This window comes from Symphalangus syndactylus, chromosome 6 (genome assembly GCF_028878055.3).
Source record: "Symphalangus syndactylus isolate Jambi chromosome 6, NHGRI_mSymSyn1-v2.1_pri, whole genome shotgun sequence".
In the NCBI taxonomy this organism is placed as follows: Eukaryota; Metazoa; Chordata; class Mammalia; order Primates; family Hylobatidae; genus Symphalangus; species Symphalangus syndactylus.
Window position 1 is genome coordinate 133,441,734 of NC_072428.2, and position 14,322 is coordinate 133,456,055.

Here is a 14,322-nt window from a genome sequence, read left to right on the forward strand (position 1 = left end):
AACATAATTTTCAGACCAGATGATACCCTTGACAATATCAAGATGTTGATATTGACCAAAAAAACAGTATGGGGGCAGTATGAGAATATTGAAAGTTTCAATTATATGTTGCCAGAAGTCCCTACTAGGATTTGTTTAATTCTGCATACTCTGGAGTACACACAGAGCTCTGTTTCTAACTGGTACCGAGCTTATTCAAGTAGTGGAATACATCAGCCTCAACAGCAACGTCCTGCAACCCTTGCGCAAAAGCTGGAGATGTACCTGGAATACAAACAGCAGTCAAGGTTAGAAGCCCAGCTCCACCAATTACTGACTGTGTAATCCTGGGCAAATGACTTCAACATGCTGTGCCTCTGTTTCCTCATCTATAAAGTGAAGATAATGATAGAGTTATTGGAGAAGATTAAATGAGCTAAGACGGGTAAGGCAATTAGAATAATGCTTGGCAAAGAGGATGTACTTGATAATCACTCACTGAAAATGTTGCTGCGTTATTGTTAAGGAAAGGCAGAAATGGAACATAAGGCCACAGATTGTCATAGAAAAGACCAAGAGGACGGGATGGACCAAACCATGGTTGGCAAGGTCTAGCCCCCATCCTGTACCTAAATCTTCTCTACAACACACCTACTAAGTGGTCATCCATCCTATGCTATGTAACCTGTGTAATCCATTAGTCTGGAAGATGAGAGTATAGAGGAGTCATGATTGCAATCCAGAAATATCAGGACAGGACAGGTGGAGTGAGCATCAGTATGGGCTACACACTAGATCCTAAATCTATATAATGCCCTTTGGTGATATTCTCTGAAGTTTGAGAGGTGTAGATTTGGACAAGTAGGAAAATAGAGTTCTAGATCATTCAGAGGATACTGACTGAAAAGAGATTTTAGAAATTTTAGAAAAATGTATGAGAGCCAGAGATGTAATGGATTATTTGGACTCTTGGGAATTTTGGTGTACGTATCTAAAGTCAAGAGGATGGTTGGCCTTTGTGCCTTAATGCTTCCGTCATAGACAAAAACAAACAAACAAAAACTGGCTTTGCTCAAGTCAACTAAGTGCCATGAGGTCCAGTATAGCTCTTCAATTTCAACAAGTACTCACCATGGTTCCTTGCATGAGAGGTGATGTGCTAGTTTCTTCACAATATATAGCAGCCGATACCATGTAACACTCAAGACAAATGCAAAGGTAAGACAAATGCCAATACAGCAGGAAGTATGGCCAATGTCATTTCTGAAAAGGTGAGACCAGCTAATACTATGGGAATTAAAAAAAGGGAGAAGCACGCCTGATTGGGAGAGTCAGGAAATACGTACACTGCAGGGACAGGGTAGGGCAGGTAAAGGAACTCCAGATGGTCAGAACAGCAAAGACAAAGGGGAAGGCATGTCTGAAGAGCAGAAAGCAGTCTGGTTTGATTGGGGCCCCACGTCTTATAGTAGTAGTGGAAGATAGGTGGGAAAGATAGGTTGGGAATAACAAATGTTTGGGATGCCAGGGGATAGGAGAGTTGGGGCCTAGAAGAGGGAGGGATGTTCTGGGTACCTGGGGGTTGCAGGGTAGGTTGGGGGCCTGATGAGGAAGGACAGAGAGGCTCTGTCCCCTGGGAAGAAGGAGGAGGGCCTCTGACCTGGGGGTTCTATGATCAGTTCTTGCATGTTTCCAGATTCTGGACAGAGGCTAGGAGGGCCGTTTGGGGTCAAAATCAGGTATCTGGGGTGAAAGGAGGCTCCGTGATTTTCGTGACTTTACTCCTCTGGCTGACAGATTGAGGCCTGGGAGCAGGAGCAGCTAAGCCAGCCTGTCTGTTTTGATTCCTGCTGTATTGACCAGTCTCCCTTCCAGCTGGTGGAGCAGACAACCCTGCACAAGGTGAGTCCTTTGCTGACTGCTCAGGGCTGCGGGGAAGGCAGGAGAGCTGTGGGGCAAGGAACATGCACTGACCTGTGCCCTTTGTCCTCAGACTCACACCCTGTTCTCACTCCTCGGCCTCCACCTCGCTTATGTGACCAGCATGGGGAAGCTCAGGGGCGTCCTGGCCCTGGAGGAGGTAATCACGATGTGTCCCATTTGAGCAGCAGGAGGGAGGCTGGGCATAGGATAAGGGGATGCAGCAGGGACAGAGGGAATATTAGCATCTCAGAAGTCCCCTCAGATTCCCTTCTCTATTTCTTTCTTTTTTCTTTTCTTTTTTTTTTTTTTTGAGACAGAGTTTCACTCTTGTCACCCAGGCTGGAGTGCAGTGGCGTGATCTCAGCTCACTGCAACCTCCACCTCCTGGGTTCAAGTGATTCTCCTGTCTCAGCCTCCCAACTAGCTGGGATTACAGGCGCCCGCAACCACACCCGCTATTTTTTTGTATTTTTAGTAGAGACCGGGTTTTGTCATGTTGGGCAGGCTGGTCTCAAACTCCTGACCTCAGGTGATCCGCCCGCCTCGGCTTCCCAAAATGCTGCGATTCTAGGCATGAGCCACCATGCCCGGCTCCCCTCTCTATTTCTTATGCAGAGATTGGAGGGGGTAGAGCAGGCAGCCAGCTGAGGTAGAGGAGACTACAAAGCCTGTTATGGCCACAGTCCTGAAGGGAATGGAATTCTCCACCCCAGATGGGGCCCATGTGATCTTCCATAGATAGTGTGGGTTTGAGATGGGGGTTCCAGGCATGAGTCACAGTTGCTCGGGGATGCGCTTTGAGGAACGCTGTGGAAACAGGGCAGTGGGGGGATGTGGCTGCTGCTGGTCACTGGGAAGGAAGAGGTCACCCAAGGGTCTGAGTCTGGGCAGGTGGGTCTTTTGTCATGCCCCTTTTCTTGTCCTTTTTCTGTTTTCTTTCTCTGATTGTTCCTTGTTGTCTGTTTCTCTTTCTCCCCCCTTTGCCACTCTATATCTTTCCTGTTCTTTTTTCCTTTCATTGTACCTGTTCTTTTCTGTTTGTCTCTCACTGCCCCCGTCTTTTTTCTTTTTCCAACTTTTTACCCTCTTTTCCTTTCCCACTGCTCTTCAGCTACAGAAGGCCATTGAGGGGCACACCAAGTCCGGAGTGCAGCTCCGCCCTCCCCTTGCCAGCTTCCGGAACACCACAACTCGAAAGAGTACCGGGGCACCCTCATCTTCTGCAGAGAACTGGAACCTGCCTGAGGACAGGCCTGGGGCCAGTGGAGCAGGGGATGTGATTGCTGCCTCCCCAGAGACGCCTGTGCCATCCCCTTCCCCAGAGCCCCCTCTCTCCCTGGCCCCAGGCAAGGTAGAGGGCGAGCTGGAGGAGCTGGAGCTCGTGGAGAGTCCAGGGCTGGAGGAGGAGCTGGCCGACATCCTGCAGGGCCCCAGCCTGCGATCCACAGACGAGGAGGATGAGGATGAACTGATCCTTTGACCCCCTCCCACGACCTCCTCATAAAGACTGTCGAGAGGCCCAGCCTGAGGGTGAACTTGTGTGGGGCAGGGTGCGTCCTGAATGTGGCAAGGTCATGCCAATGTCGTGGCCTCTTCCAGGAATTTTTTAATGTGATAGTGATAGTCTTAAAGGAGGAATCAGCATTTAGGCAGGGAGGAGCCTTGGTCAATTATTTTGACTGCTCTCCCCATTCCCAGCCAGGCAGGTGGCCCTAACCCTAGTGAATGGCCCCTGATATTCCATGGGGCTTCTTGAGTGTTCCTGGTGTGCAGGAAGGGAATCCCTGCCTCTCTCTGCCTCCCCCTCCCCACCCAACAATTCTCCAGTGCTCTTATCCCAGCACTGTGCTATCTGTGCGTCAGTGTCCACAAGAGGTGGGGTGAGGGGAGGCCCAGAATGACTGTGGCCCTGCAAGTGCCATGTTGGAGGAGGGGATGGGACCATCCTATGACCTCGGGCACTGACTACCCCAGAATGTGCCTCCAGGCCAGCCACAGCCTCTTCTCTTGGAGCCCTGCGCTGGCCCACGTCCACTCCTGCAATCTGCCTGTGACCCCACTGCCTGTCTCGAGGCCAGCCACAGCCGCTTCTCTTGGAGCCCTGCACTGGCCCATGTCTGCCCCTGCAATCTGCCTCTGACCCCATTGCCCGTCTCCAGGCCAGGCCGTGACTAGCGCAGTGAGAGGCCTCCCACAGTCCCCCTCCGTTGTCCCCTGCTTCAAGCAGTGAGATGAAAAAAAAAAAAAACTGTCAGGGGCAGCGGCCTGGAAGAAAAGGTCGCCAAAGGCTCTGTGCAAAAGACGCAGGTGCCCTGTTGCTCAACAATCATGCCCCCATGGTGTCCGCCAACTCCCTCTGGCAGAAAACCTTCTATTCCACAGCACAGCTTCCTCGCCCTCCAGTGTCCAGGTTACTCCCTAGGAAACACATCCTCCCTCTCCCCACTACAGCTATTGACTTGTCCTGCCAAAGGTCAGCTCTACCCTGGAGCTGCTCTAGCCAGGGCCTCTCCTGCCAAGAATCAGGGCTCAGAGCAGCTAGGTCACTGGGTCACTCAGACACCAGCCCCCTCTTAGACTGGTTCTTCAGATGCCTCTCCTAGGGGTGGAGAGTTGGGAGCTGAGCGTCAAGAAGGCAGGGCTGTTGAGTGCTGCCCTCACTTGGGAGAGTCACATCTTCACCCTCCCCAGATCAGCAGCAGAAAGCCTGGCTATGCACTCCATTAGCATGCTTTCTCTACAAAGAGAGGCCAGGTGCGTGCTGTGAGCATCCCCAAACCCTTGATCCGTACCCAAGGTTTTTCTCCCCAACCCTGCCAGCCCGTATGCCTCGCTTAATGCTGCCATTGCGCCCCCGCTCCAACATTCTCCTCCTTTGCCTCCCCGGTTCCCAGTCTCCTCCATCCCCCAAATAAGACACTCACAGTCAGAGGATGCCACCACATTCTGTTTAGTGTCATTGAACACAGCCTGTAGCCTTCTCCAGCATCACATCCCTCCCACTTCCCCAGGCCAAGAGAGATGCTGAAGCCTGGGTGGGGGACTGGCAGTGGGCATTTGAGCCCATGCCCTTGTGTACATAATCTATAATATTTATATATATTGATATAGAATTCTCTCTGTAATATATGTCATAGAATCTCTCTTGGGCCTGGGGTGGGAATGTCACATTAAGAAAACATGCTAAGACTGGCCATAAAAATGGATATTTCCCAGACCTGGAGGATGATGTGTGGGATGTGTAGGTGAGGTTGAGGAGAAGATAATAAACTCATTCCCCAAGATCCCCTCTTCAACACAAGGACAAGAAGGAAGGTGTGTGGTGGGGGAGGGGGCAATGGAGGGGGAGGAATGGAAGATTTGGATTTTCATTTAATAAAGTCAATTGAAAATGAAAGTGCACCCCCCCTCCAAAAAAAGAAAATCATTTAGCAAGAGCAGTTTCATTCACAAGAATATAAAAACAGCCCTGTTCCAGGACTGCTGTAAAACGTGCTGCACAGCCTTAACCCCAAAGGAAAAGCAACCCTTTCCCACCCCGAAACAGCCTCTTCCTGCACATGCCCCTCCCCACCCCCCGAAATAGACGATAAGCAACCCCCATGCACCCTGCCCCCAGCACCAGAAGAGTCCTAAGATGGTCCCAGGCCAGCTCCTCAGTCTCCCTCTTCAGAGCGGGTGGGAGCTCCTTGCAGAAGACAGACCCCCACCTGACTTCCGTCTGCAGCAATATGCCAGCACCCTGGGGAAACCAGGTTCGTGGATGAACCCTGCTAGAGTCCTTCAGACCTTCAGTCATCTTTTGTCAGGGACCATTTGGCTTCCTTGGGAAAGGGAAGGAGGAACGAAAGCTGCTGTCGTCTACCTTTCCTAACTCCCCCGGGCCTGAGCAAAAAGGAACTGTCATGAATGAACGCACTCACTGGGTGAGATGTCCACCGTGGTCTGGGGGGATAATGTGGGCACTGAGAGGATGAGACGACAGGAAGAGGTGATGTGGGAATAGCGCAGATCGGAGAAGGTGAGGACCAGGGACCCCATGGAAGGAAAGTCACATGAACATGCAAAACCCCGGAGCCTGCAGCAGGAGATGGGTGGGGAACAGCTGCCAGGGCGGGCATGCTAGACCACCTCTCAGAGCTCCTGGAAATGAGGTCCTGGGACACGGAGTCAGCACACGTTAGCAAGCACAAGAGGACTCTTGCCCTGTACAGGCAGCATTCGGTTAGGTGACTGCACCTGCCTTGGCTCACCTTGCCTACGCCCGTGTTTCCTCCAAAAGCCAACCTCAGGATAACCATTGTCCCCCTTCCATGGAAGACACGGAACCCCCTGCCCTGCTTGCATCCCAGAAGTGTGAGTAAGAGAGTATGAACTTGATGGCGGGACAGGATCATAGATGGACAGAAACACCCCAACTCTCAACCTTCTCATTCCAAAATAATAAGTTCTGGGGCCTGGGGGTGAGGGCAAAGTTTGTGCCCAGGGCCAGGAGAGGACGACAGTGCTCCCTTCCAGCAGAGGATGCAAGTGGTAGGACTCCCAACAGAGTGTGGGTAGGACACAGGCCTGGGAGCTGGAGCCTTGGAAGGGTGTGAGGAAAGAAGGAGATAGGGCAGTGAGCCTCTTAGGCCTCTCTCTCCTACCCAAACTCTGCTTGTGCCAAGGGCTGGGGAGGAGCTACCTGGGCAGTGGCAGAGCCAAATGCTCTCCAACCCCACAGCGCCGCTGCTTCGCTCCGCGCATCCTCTGCCTGTGCTCTTACGGTAGCGCTGGGGCGCATATGCTGCTCAATCCCCACCAGCATGGATGCCAAGTGTGGGAGGGCAAGTTTGTGCCTCACCATACACTATCCTGGAAGGAAGAATCTGCTGATTTTCCTCTCTTCCTCCGGTAGAAGGCCTGGGGAGGCAGGGAGGCTGGCTGTGAGGCTGTTTAGGAGTCCTGGGAGGAGCTGAAGAAGGGGCAGAAGGTGCCGAGTGCCCACCCTGGCCCTCAGCTGCAACCCTGCCTGGCTGAGGGAGTGACAGCACCGGACTCCTCCCTCCACCCCACTCAACCCTGAGTGCCCAAGAAGTTATAAAAATGTAGAAAAGGCAAAGAGAAAAGTGTAAACAGCTTCAGTGGACAGGGGTGGATGGGGAGACAGCCCTCATGCTCCCCCTGCTGTTGGCGACACCTGCATCCTGCGTCGGTGTATCCAAGACGGGTGTCCCCACACCCTCCTCAGGCCAGGCTCCCGGAGCAGGGATGGAAGAAAGCTGAGAGGGAAGCAAGAGCTGGAGCAGCCAGCCCTGGCTGGGTCTTTTCCCAGATCCTTAGGATCTTCCTTTCAGCCATGGGATATTCAAGATCCCAGAGCAAGGGGCTGTGTTTGTTCTTGGTCTCCTCAGTGACTCTCTTGTCTCCGGGCAGGCCTTGATAGAAAGAACCATGTCCGTGCCCCCTGTAGATCTCAGCTGCCACATCCACCTCCTCCTCGACTCCTGATCTCAGAAGCCAAATGACCTGCTGAGGCAGCCTCTCCACCCTTCACATGGACGTGCCCTTCAGGCAGCCTCCCCTGCGCCTGTCCAGCCATGTCCAACAGCCCCTGAGGTCTGTTCTCTCAGTAGGGATGAGCTGGGGCCACAGCCAGAGAAAACAGAGTTGGGAAAAGCAAGAGTGAAATGGAGAAAGGAGGCATTCAGACAGCACAGTTACGGCTCCTGGAAGACGAAATCGGGGCGTGAAGAACTGAGATCTAGTCTTGAGCACAGCTGCGCTGCCCCCGTCCTCAGGGTGCACACACTGGAGGCTTTGTCGGCACAGACCCAGAAGCCCACAGCCCAGGTCCTTCTCCACAGCCACACCAAGCTCACGGCCATCTAGTTGCCCGGGTCTCAGTTCCCAGGCCTGTGGGTTTCTAGAGTGTAAGCCTGGATAAAATCCCATCCTGGTCCTCCATTTCTGGGAGAGGACTGGAAGCTCCTGGGTTCCCCAGTGTTGTCTGCCCAGTTTCAGCTGTACTGCTGGGGGGAGGGAGTGTATGGGTCACAGCCATGGCCCTCAGGTGGGAGTGGAAGGCAGGGCATCGGGGGAGGAAACTAGTTGTTGGCCTCGCCTTCCTCCTCGTCAAAGGACTGCACACCTGAGGATGTGACGTCAGACACCTTCCGGCTGAGAGCGGTAGACATCTCAGGGTCTTCTCGTGGGGAAAGTGACTCCAGGTCCCGGCATCCCGCATCCTCTTCCTCCTCAGGGGCCAATGGCCTCTTCTCCTCCTCAGCAGGGCCCCTTGCCGGGTCCACTGCGCCTACCCCCGGAGCCCAGTCAGTGTCTCCCCCCAGCAAAGGTGGAGGCTCCGGAGCAGAGTATCCTGAAGCCGGTTGGGAAGGTCCCATTTCATGCAAGCTGGGTTGTGAGTCATCAAATGCTGGCCCAAGATAGGATCCTGTGGCCGGAGAGGCAATGAGGGACTGGTCGCTGGCTTCCCAGGCATCTGACGACCCCAGACAGTACATACCCTGGGACACGTAAGAGTGAGGCCATCCATCCATGGGTGCTTGAGCCAGGGCATCTGGAAAAAGAATCGTGGAGGTCAGTGGGGCCACAGAACGTCAAGGGCAGGAACGACAGCACAGACAGCTAAGAGACAGCTAAGAGACAGCATAGAGAACCGGGAGTAAGACACAGAGCGCACAGGGAGTAGGGAGGACAATGGGAAAGCTGAGATGGACAAGGAGGTCTTAAAAGAATGGAGCTGACTGGAGGCAGCTGAGATAGTTGGGGAGGCCTCACAGGCTCCAGAGTTTGGATTCTGGAACATCTCTCACCCTGACTCTCCATCAATTCCTGGTAGTTGTCACTGTAGTTGCAGCCCAATGGCTCCTGGGTGGAGTTCACACTCATGTCCTCACCATCCATGGAAGACCAGGCCATGAGTGTGGCCTCAGAGATAGCAAACTGCTCCATGACGCCTGCGGGAAGAAATGCAACGACCACAAAATACCTCAGGGAATCCTTAGACATGTGCGTGGGGTAGGAAGACATCTTAGTGCATCACTGTTCAGTAGAAATATAATGCAAGCCACTTATATCATTTTAAATTTTCTAGTAGCCACATTTAAAATTAAAAAGAAACAGGTTAAATCAATTGAAATAATAGATCTTATTTAATTCGATATATAAAAAGATTTTCGGGCCGGGCGCGGTGGCTCACGCTTGTAATCCCAGCACTTTGGGAGGCCGAGGCGGGCGGATCACGAGGTCAGGACATCGAGACCACGGTGAAACCCCGTCTCTACTAAAAATACAAAAAATTAGCCGGGCGTGGTGGCGGGCGCCTGTAGTCCCAGCTACTAGGAGAGGCTGAGGCAGGAGAGTGGCGTGAACCCGGGAGGCGGAGCTTGCAGTGAGCCGAGATTGCGCCACCGCACTCCAGCCTGGGCGACAGAGCGAGACTCCGTCTCAAAAAAAAAAAAAAAAAAAAAAAAAAAAGATTTTCATCTCAACATATAATCAAAATAAAAGTTATTAATGAGATATTTTACATTCTTTTATTTATATGAAGCCTTTGAGATCCAGCTGGTATTTTACACTTACAAGCACATCTCTATTCAGAAGAGCCACATTTCAAGTTCTCTATAACCACATGAGGCCAGTGGCTAATGTATTGGACAGCACAGCCTTTGTGTATGTCCCCAGAGAAGGGAGAATTGTGGGGGATTTCCTAAAAAGTCAGATTTGGGATTCCTAGGGGAAAGAGTTAGGGGTCTTCTGGTGAGATATCCTAAGAGATTCAAATTCGAGATTTCCAGATATTTATCTTTGGTGGTTTTTAGGAATTGCAGTCTAGAGAGTAGATTTCAAGATCAACAGAGAACCTCCAACAGAGCATCGTGGGCTTGTGGGTCCACCATGATATGAAACTGAAAGTTCAAGGGATTGGAAGGAAAAGGGGATGGGTAGACTTGGGGATCCCTATTCTAGTCAAATCCATGAGCATGTTGAAGCTGGTACTGCTCCTGCCCCCCGCCCTACATGTTTGTCACCCTCTTCACTGATATTTCTCCTCCCACCCATACCACCAACACGATACTTCCTTTCTCTTCCAGACCTATCCCTTTCTAGGCATCTTATTTAGACCCGCACTACAGCTTGGCCACTGTTGTAGGCACACTGCATGCCTGCTATCAGACCTACACTACTTTCCTGGAACTAAACCTCTTCTGTAGGCCTCCCGTCTCCTCACACAGTTCCCTTAATCTTCTAGTGGTTGTCACAAGTAATGAGTCTAGTAGGCGAATTCATGACTCGAAATGCTAAAGGGCAAAGGCTAAAAGAGATCCCCAAGGCCTTTCTTTCTTTCAAAGACCAAGGCCTGCCCATTTTTTTTCCTGCACTTGAGGGAGTTCAGGTTTGGATAGTCCCATGATGAGGAGAGAAGGCATCTGGGATGGGTGGACCCACAAATCCCATCTAATTCCACTCATTTTCTGAGATGATTATAAAAATATGTTTGAGGGCACTTATTTGAATTAGCACATCAAAATACTTAGAATTAGAGCTGTTTGGGAAATGTGAATCTATGGTCAAAATATGGATGGAGCTAATCCTGCCATAGGGGATCACATTGGAGGGTCGGTCCCTGGCCGTCCTGCAAGTGTGTCTCTTGAGGCTTTAGGGTACACGTACCTGCTAGAAAACGTGCCTCCTTCTCGCCATCGCTGAGGTCGGAGTAGGCATCTGTATCCCTGCGCACGGCCTCATGGCTGTGTTGTGGCTGAACAGCTGGTGTCTTCCCCCAGCCCTGCCATTCAATCATGTGGGCCACCCGGCCTTGCCCTATGGCTGTGGGCTTTGTCACATGGTCCTTCATGCTCCGTGAGATCCCTATGGGGCCAGACATTTCCCACATCCTCCAGAATATCACACAATACCCATAACCAGACCCTCCCCGTTCCTCCCACCCCAGACCCATGAGACTCCATCCCACTGGGCCAGGCTCCCCTAAGGACTCCATAGATGGAGTGGTGGGGGGAATGGCCTGGAGGATGGGAGGCTTGACAGAAGGGTGAATAGGTCAGTGTGTGGGGATGAGTGTCTTCGTCAGCCTCGAAGGAGCGGGGAGACTGAGCCAAGGAGTCTGTCAGCATTATTTTGTCTGAAAGTATTCCTACATCAGGAGTCTCACCTGAGAATGATGACTTGGCCAGGGCCCCAATGCCATAGGCGTTAGAGTTTCGCTTAAGCTTCGGAAGAATAGAAGTGGTGTCCTCCATGGAGAGCTGGGATGGGAATGTGGGAGGAAGGGCAGAGGAATAAGAAGGTACGGGCGTGCTTTATACATAGAGGAGGTTCATGGTTTCCAGGAAAAAGCATTCGAGCTAGGGCAGATGATAAGGAAAGCTACTGTACCCAACAGTCCCAAGGAGGGATATACCCTCAGTGCCCTGGAAAGCAGGGGCACAGGTTGAGAACGTGAGGGCTCACAGTGCCTGTTGGAGCCAGGGAATACTGTGCTGGTTGGAAGGTGCAAGGGAGAAGATGAGGAGGAGGAGTTCGGGAGGATGGGGAGGTCTGAGGGCAGCTGCACTCACGTTGATGCCGTCCCAGGAGAAATCAGTTCGAGTTTGCTGTGAGGAGAGAGGAAAGGGAATGGGCATCCCAGTCACTCGCAAGAATGCAAGGAAGCCCCCTTCCTCAGAGGGCCTTCCAGGAGTGCGGGATGTGGGGAGGGCTTTCCTGAGGTTGACGCCGCTGACTGGGTTCTCCGTGTGGACTGCTTGGCATGTGTTGTGAGAAGTGTTCTGTAGAAGTGTCAGTCTGAAGGAGTGTTTGGGTTGTTGCCTTGGAATTGAGGAAGTGCAGGCAGCCAGAGACTTGGGGTGGCTGAGTGAGGTCTCACCTCAGTCGATGGCCGATGGAGGCTGCTCCCGTGCAGTGAGCTGGTGCTGTCCATGTTGATTTGATCGACATCCTTCAGGCCCTTCCAATCCACTGCAATCACCTCGTTCCCTGAGGGAGCCAGAAGGTTAGCTTCCCGCCCTCACCTCCCTGTGCAGCCAAGGCGACACCCTGGGGCCAGCCCTTCACACCCCTCCCTTACCCCAGCTGCCCATTTCCTCTTATATCCCTGCACTCTCCAAATTCTAGGGGAGACAAGTAGTAATGCTGAGCCCAAATATTCATGGCTCAACCAAGAATAGTACACCCAGAAAAAGTGATATATGGCCTTATTTGTTGTTGTTTATGTGGAGGGGTCAGAGGTTGGGTTTTATCAGAAAGCCAATTATTCTGTCCTGAGGACTCTTGGAGGGTTTCTGTGTGGGAGCTGGGCTTTTTCTCTATTACAAGTCTACAGATAAGGGCAGAACTGCTCTAGTGAGGAACTTTTCTCTATGCTTAGGGTGGAAGGGATGTTTCTCCCCCCGTGGGCCCTTCCTAAGAGTCTGTGAGTCTGACTGACTGGAAGAGGACTTCCTGGGAATTGAGGCAGGAGTTGGATAGCAAGGAGTTGGGTGTGTCCTCCCGAAAACAGTGAGCAGAGAAACCAAGGGTGAGCTGGAGGCATTTCACCTGACTGTGGGGAGACAAGTGGTGGATTAAAGTGGAGGGAAGGTGGGGAGCAGAAGGAGAAAAGAGAACTTTTTAAAATAGGAATTAAGGAAATAGGAATTCAAGTCAGAGAGAAGACAGAAGATGGTGGGAGCGGTAGACAGGGTCTGAGGGCTGAGTAGGAAACTGCAGGACTCAGGGGAAGGAGGGTCCTTGTTAGAGCTGGGCCAGAGCTCCTGGTGGAGGGAGACTCCTGGACTGAGGGCAGGATGGTGCTCCGGGAAGTCTTGGGGAAGAACTGCTTGGGTCTTCATAAAGAGACTATTCAAGCAGCAGATGGCTGCCTGAACCATCTGACCATACAGACCCTTTATACTCATGAGGTTTTACAGTTGTGAGTTTAGGGGTCGGCTCCATTTTTGGGAAGGGGAGCATTGAATGGGGCTGGGCACGAGGAGGCGGTCAGCACATCAGCAGGGCTGGGGGAAAGGAAGGGGCTTGTGGTGAACAGGACTGAGGAGGGAGGACCCTCCAAACTTGGCCTGCTGTCCCCTGGGGCTCCGCGGGGTGGTGACTGGGGGAAAAGAGGAAAGATGGCCCTCGGGACACAGCAGGAATGGGGCAGGCGGAGAAGAGCCTGAGGAGAAGGGAGACAGGGGAGGGCGGCGCGGGGGGAGAGGGGAGCGGGAGGTGGCCTTTGTGGGAGACGGAGAGCTGAGTCAGAGCTGTGGGGGGCAGCGGGGAGGGAGAGAGCCGCGGAGAAGGGGTGAAAGCAGAGGAGGAGGGGGTATCTATGGAAATAAACCGGGTCTCAGGGAAATCAGGCTTCTGGAGAGTGAGTTTGTTTGTAATAATAATACGAATTATTCTCTCAGCCTGAGGTCACCGGGAGGTGTAGGCGGGAGAAATTGGGAGTTGGAAAGGGGAAGAATGGGGGAGGGGGTGGGACAGGGCCGGATGAATTCGCTGAGCCGCGAGAGTGGAGTAGGTGCCTGGGTGGGGGTCGGGGGCGGTAGCTAGGCAGAAGCTGGAGGGAGAAGATGGATTAGGAGGCGCCTCTCTTCCCTCCCCGCGTCAAAGGTAAATAAAGAGCCGGCCCCGCCCCGCCGGCCCCCGCTGACAGGTGCAGGCGGGTCCCCGGCCGCCTAGGCAGGGCCGGCCCCACCCTCCCGGGCCGCGGGCTCCCGACCCCTCTCAGCGCCTCGAAGCCTCCATCTCCTCCCTGCGTCCCCTAGCCCCTTCCTTCCACCCGGCCCTGGCCCTGTCCCTCCGGGCGTGGAACCCGGGCTCATCCCGCCCCCGCCCCAGAGGGAAAACGCACGTGAACAAAGCGAATCGCAGGAGGCAGGAACGACAGTAAAAGGCAACGGAGAGGGAGAGAGAGATGGGGCAAAGCACCCGAGCCAGATGGAGGCGGCGGCGGGGGGTGGCGTGGGGGGCGTGCGAAAGAGACTCAGGGCTGGCGCGGAGGCCGAGGGTCCTTCGCGGGGGGCTGCTCCGGAGTGGGGGATGCGAGGAGGCGCTGGGGACGGCAGAGCAGAGGCGGATGGCCTGGAAGGGCAGGGATGAGGGGACCGAGCGTCGGGCCGAGCGGCAGAGGAGAGGAGAGGAGGGCGATGGAGAGGATGGAGAGGACAGCGCCTGCGGGAGGGCGACAGGGAGAAGGAACCGAGCCGAGCGGGATGGCAGCCCCGGAGGCGCGAGAGGAGAGCGGGCAGGAAGGAGGGACAGAGGGACCGCGGGCGGACGGAGGGAAAGTGAAGGAGCTAGCAGGGCAAGGCGGGTGCGGAGCGGGGCGCCCGGAGGCGCGAGGAGAGGGATGGGGGAGGGGGTCGGAGGGCGGCCCGGGGGGCCCAGCCCTGCCCCCGCCCGGCCGCGGTA

General features: G+C 53.7%; 2 protein-coding genes across 7 annotated transcripts in view; one reads left to right on the forward strand and one right to left on the reverse strand.

Annotated features, from left to right (window-relative positions):
• The window catches only part of CLCN1 (chloride voltage-gated channel 1), a 37,452-nt gene extending 32,596 nt beyond the window's left edge, over window positions 1–4,856 (forward strand). Inside the window, exons 21-23 of the mRNA XM_055284335.2 lie at window positions 1,777–1,881; window positions 1,973–2,059; window positions 3,014–4,856. Coding sequence (XP_055140310.1) covers window positions 1,777–1,881; window positions 1,973–2,059; window positions 3,014–3,382 — 561 coding nt within the window. The 3' untranslated portion in view covers window positions 3,383–4,856. The remainder of the gene's footprint in view (window positions 1–1,776; window positions 1,882–1,972; window positions 2,060–3,013) is intronic.
• Window positions 4,837–14,322, reverse strand: part of FAM131B (family with sequence similarity 131 member B) — a 29,344-nt gene continuing 19,858 nt past the window's right edge. For 2 of the 6 annotated variants that reach the window (XM_055284347.2, XM_055284345.2), the window contains exons 2-7: window positions 11,792–11,901; window positions 11,484–11,519; window positions 11,078–11,171; window positions 10,579–10,776; window positions 8,718–8,861; window positions 5,257–8,461 (exon numbers count right to left, since the gene is read on the reverse strand). In XM_055284347.2, the coding sequence (XP_055140322.1) occupies window positions 7,989–8,461; window positions 8,718–8,861; window positions 10,579–10,776; window positions 11,078–11,171; window positions 11,484–11,519; window positions 11,792–11,845 (999 nt within the window). In that variant the 5' untranslated portion in view covers window positions 11,846–11,901 and the 3' untranslated portion in view covers window positions 5,257–7,988. Of the gene's footprint in view, window positions 8,462–8,717; window positions 8,862–10,578; window positions 10,777–11,077; window positions 11,172–11,483; window positions 11,520–11,791; window positions 11,902–13,762; window positions 14,301–14,322 lie in introns of those variants that run through there. The other 4 variants (XM_055284346.2, XM_055284342.2, XM_055284348.2 and 1 more) reach the window with 4 other exon arrangements.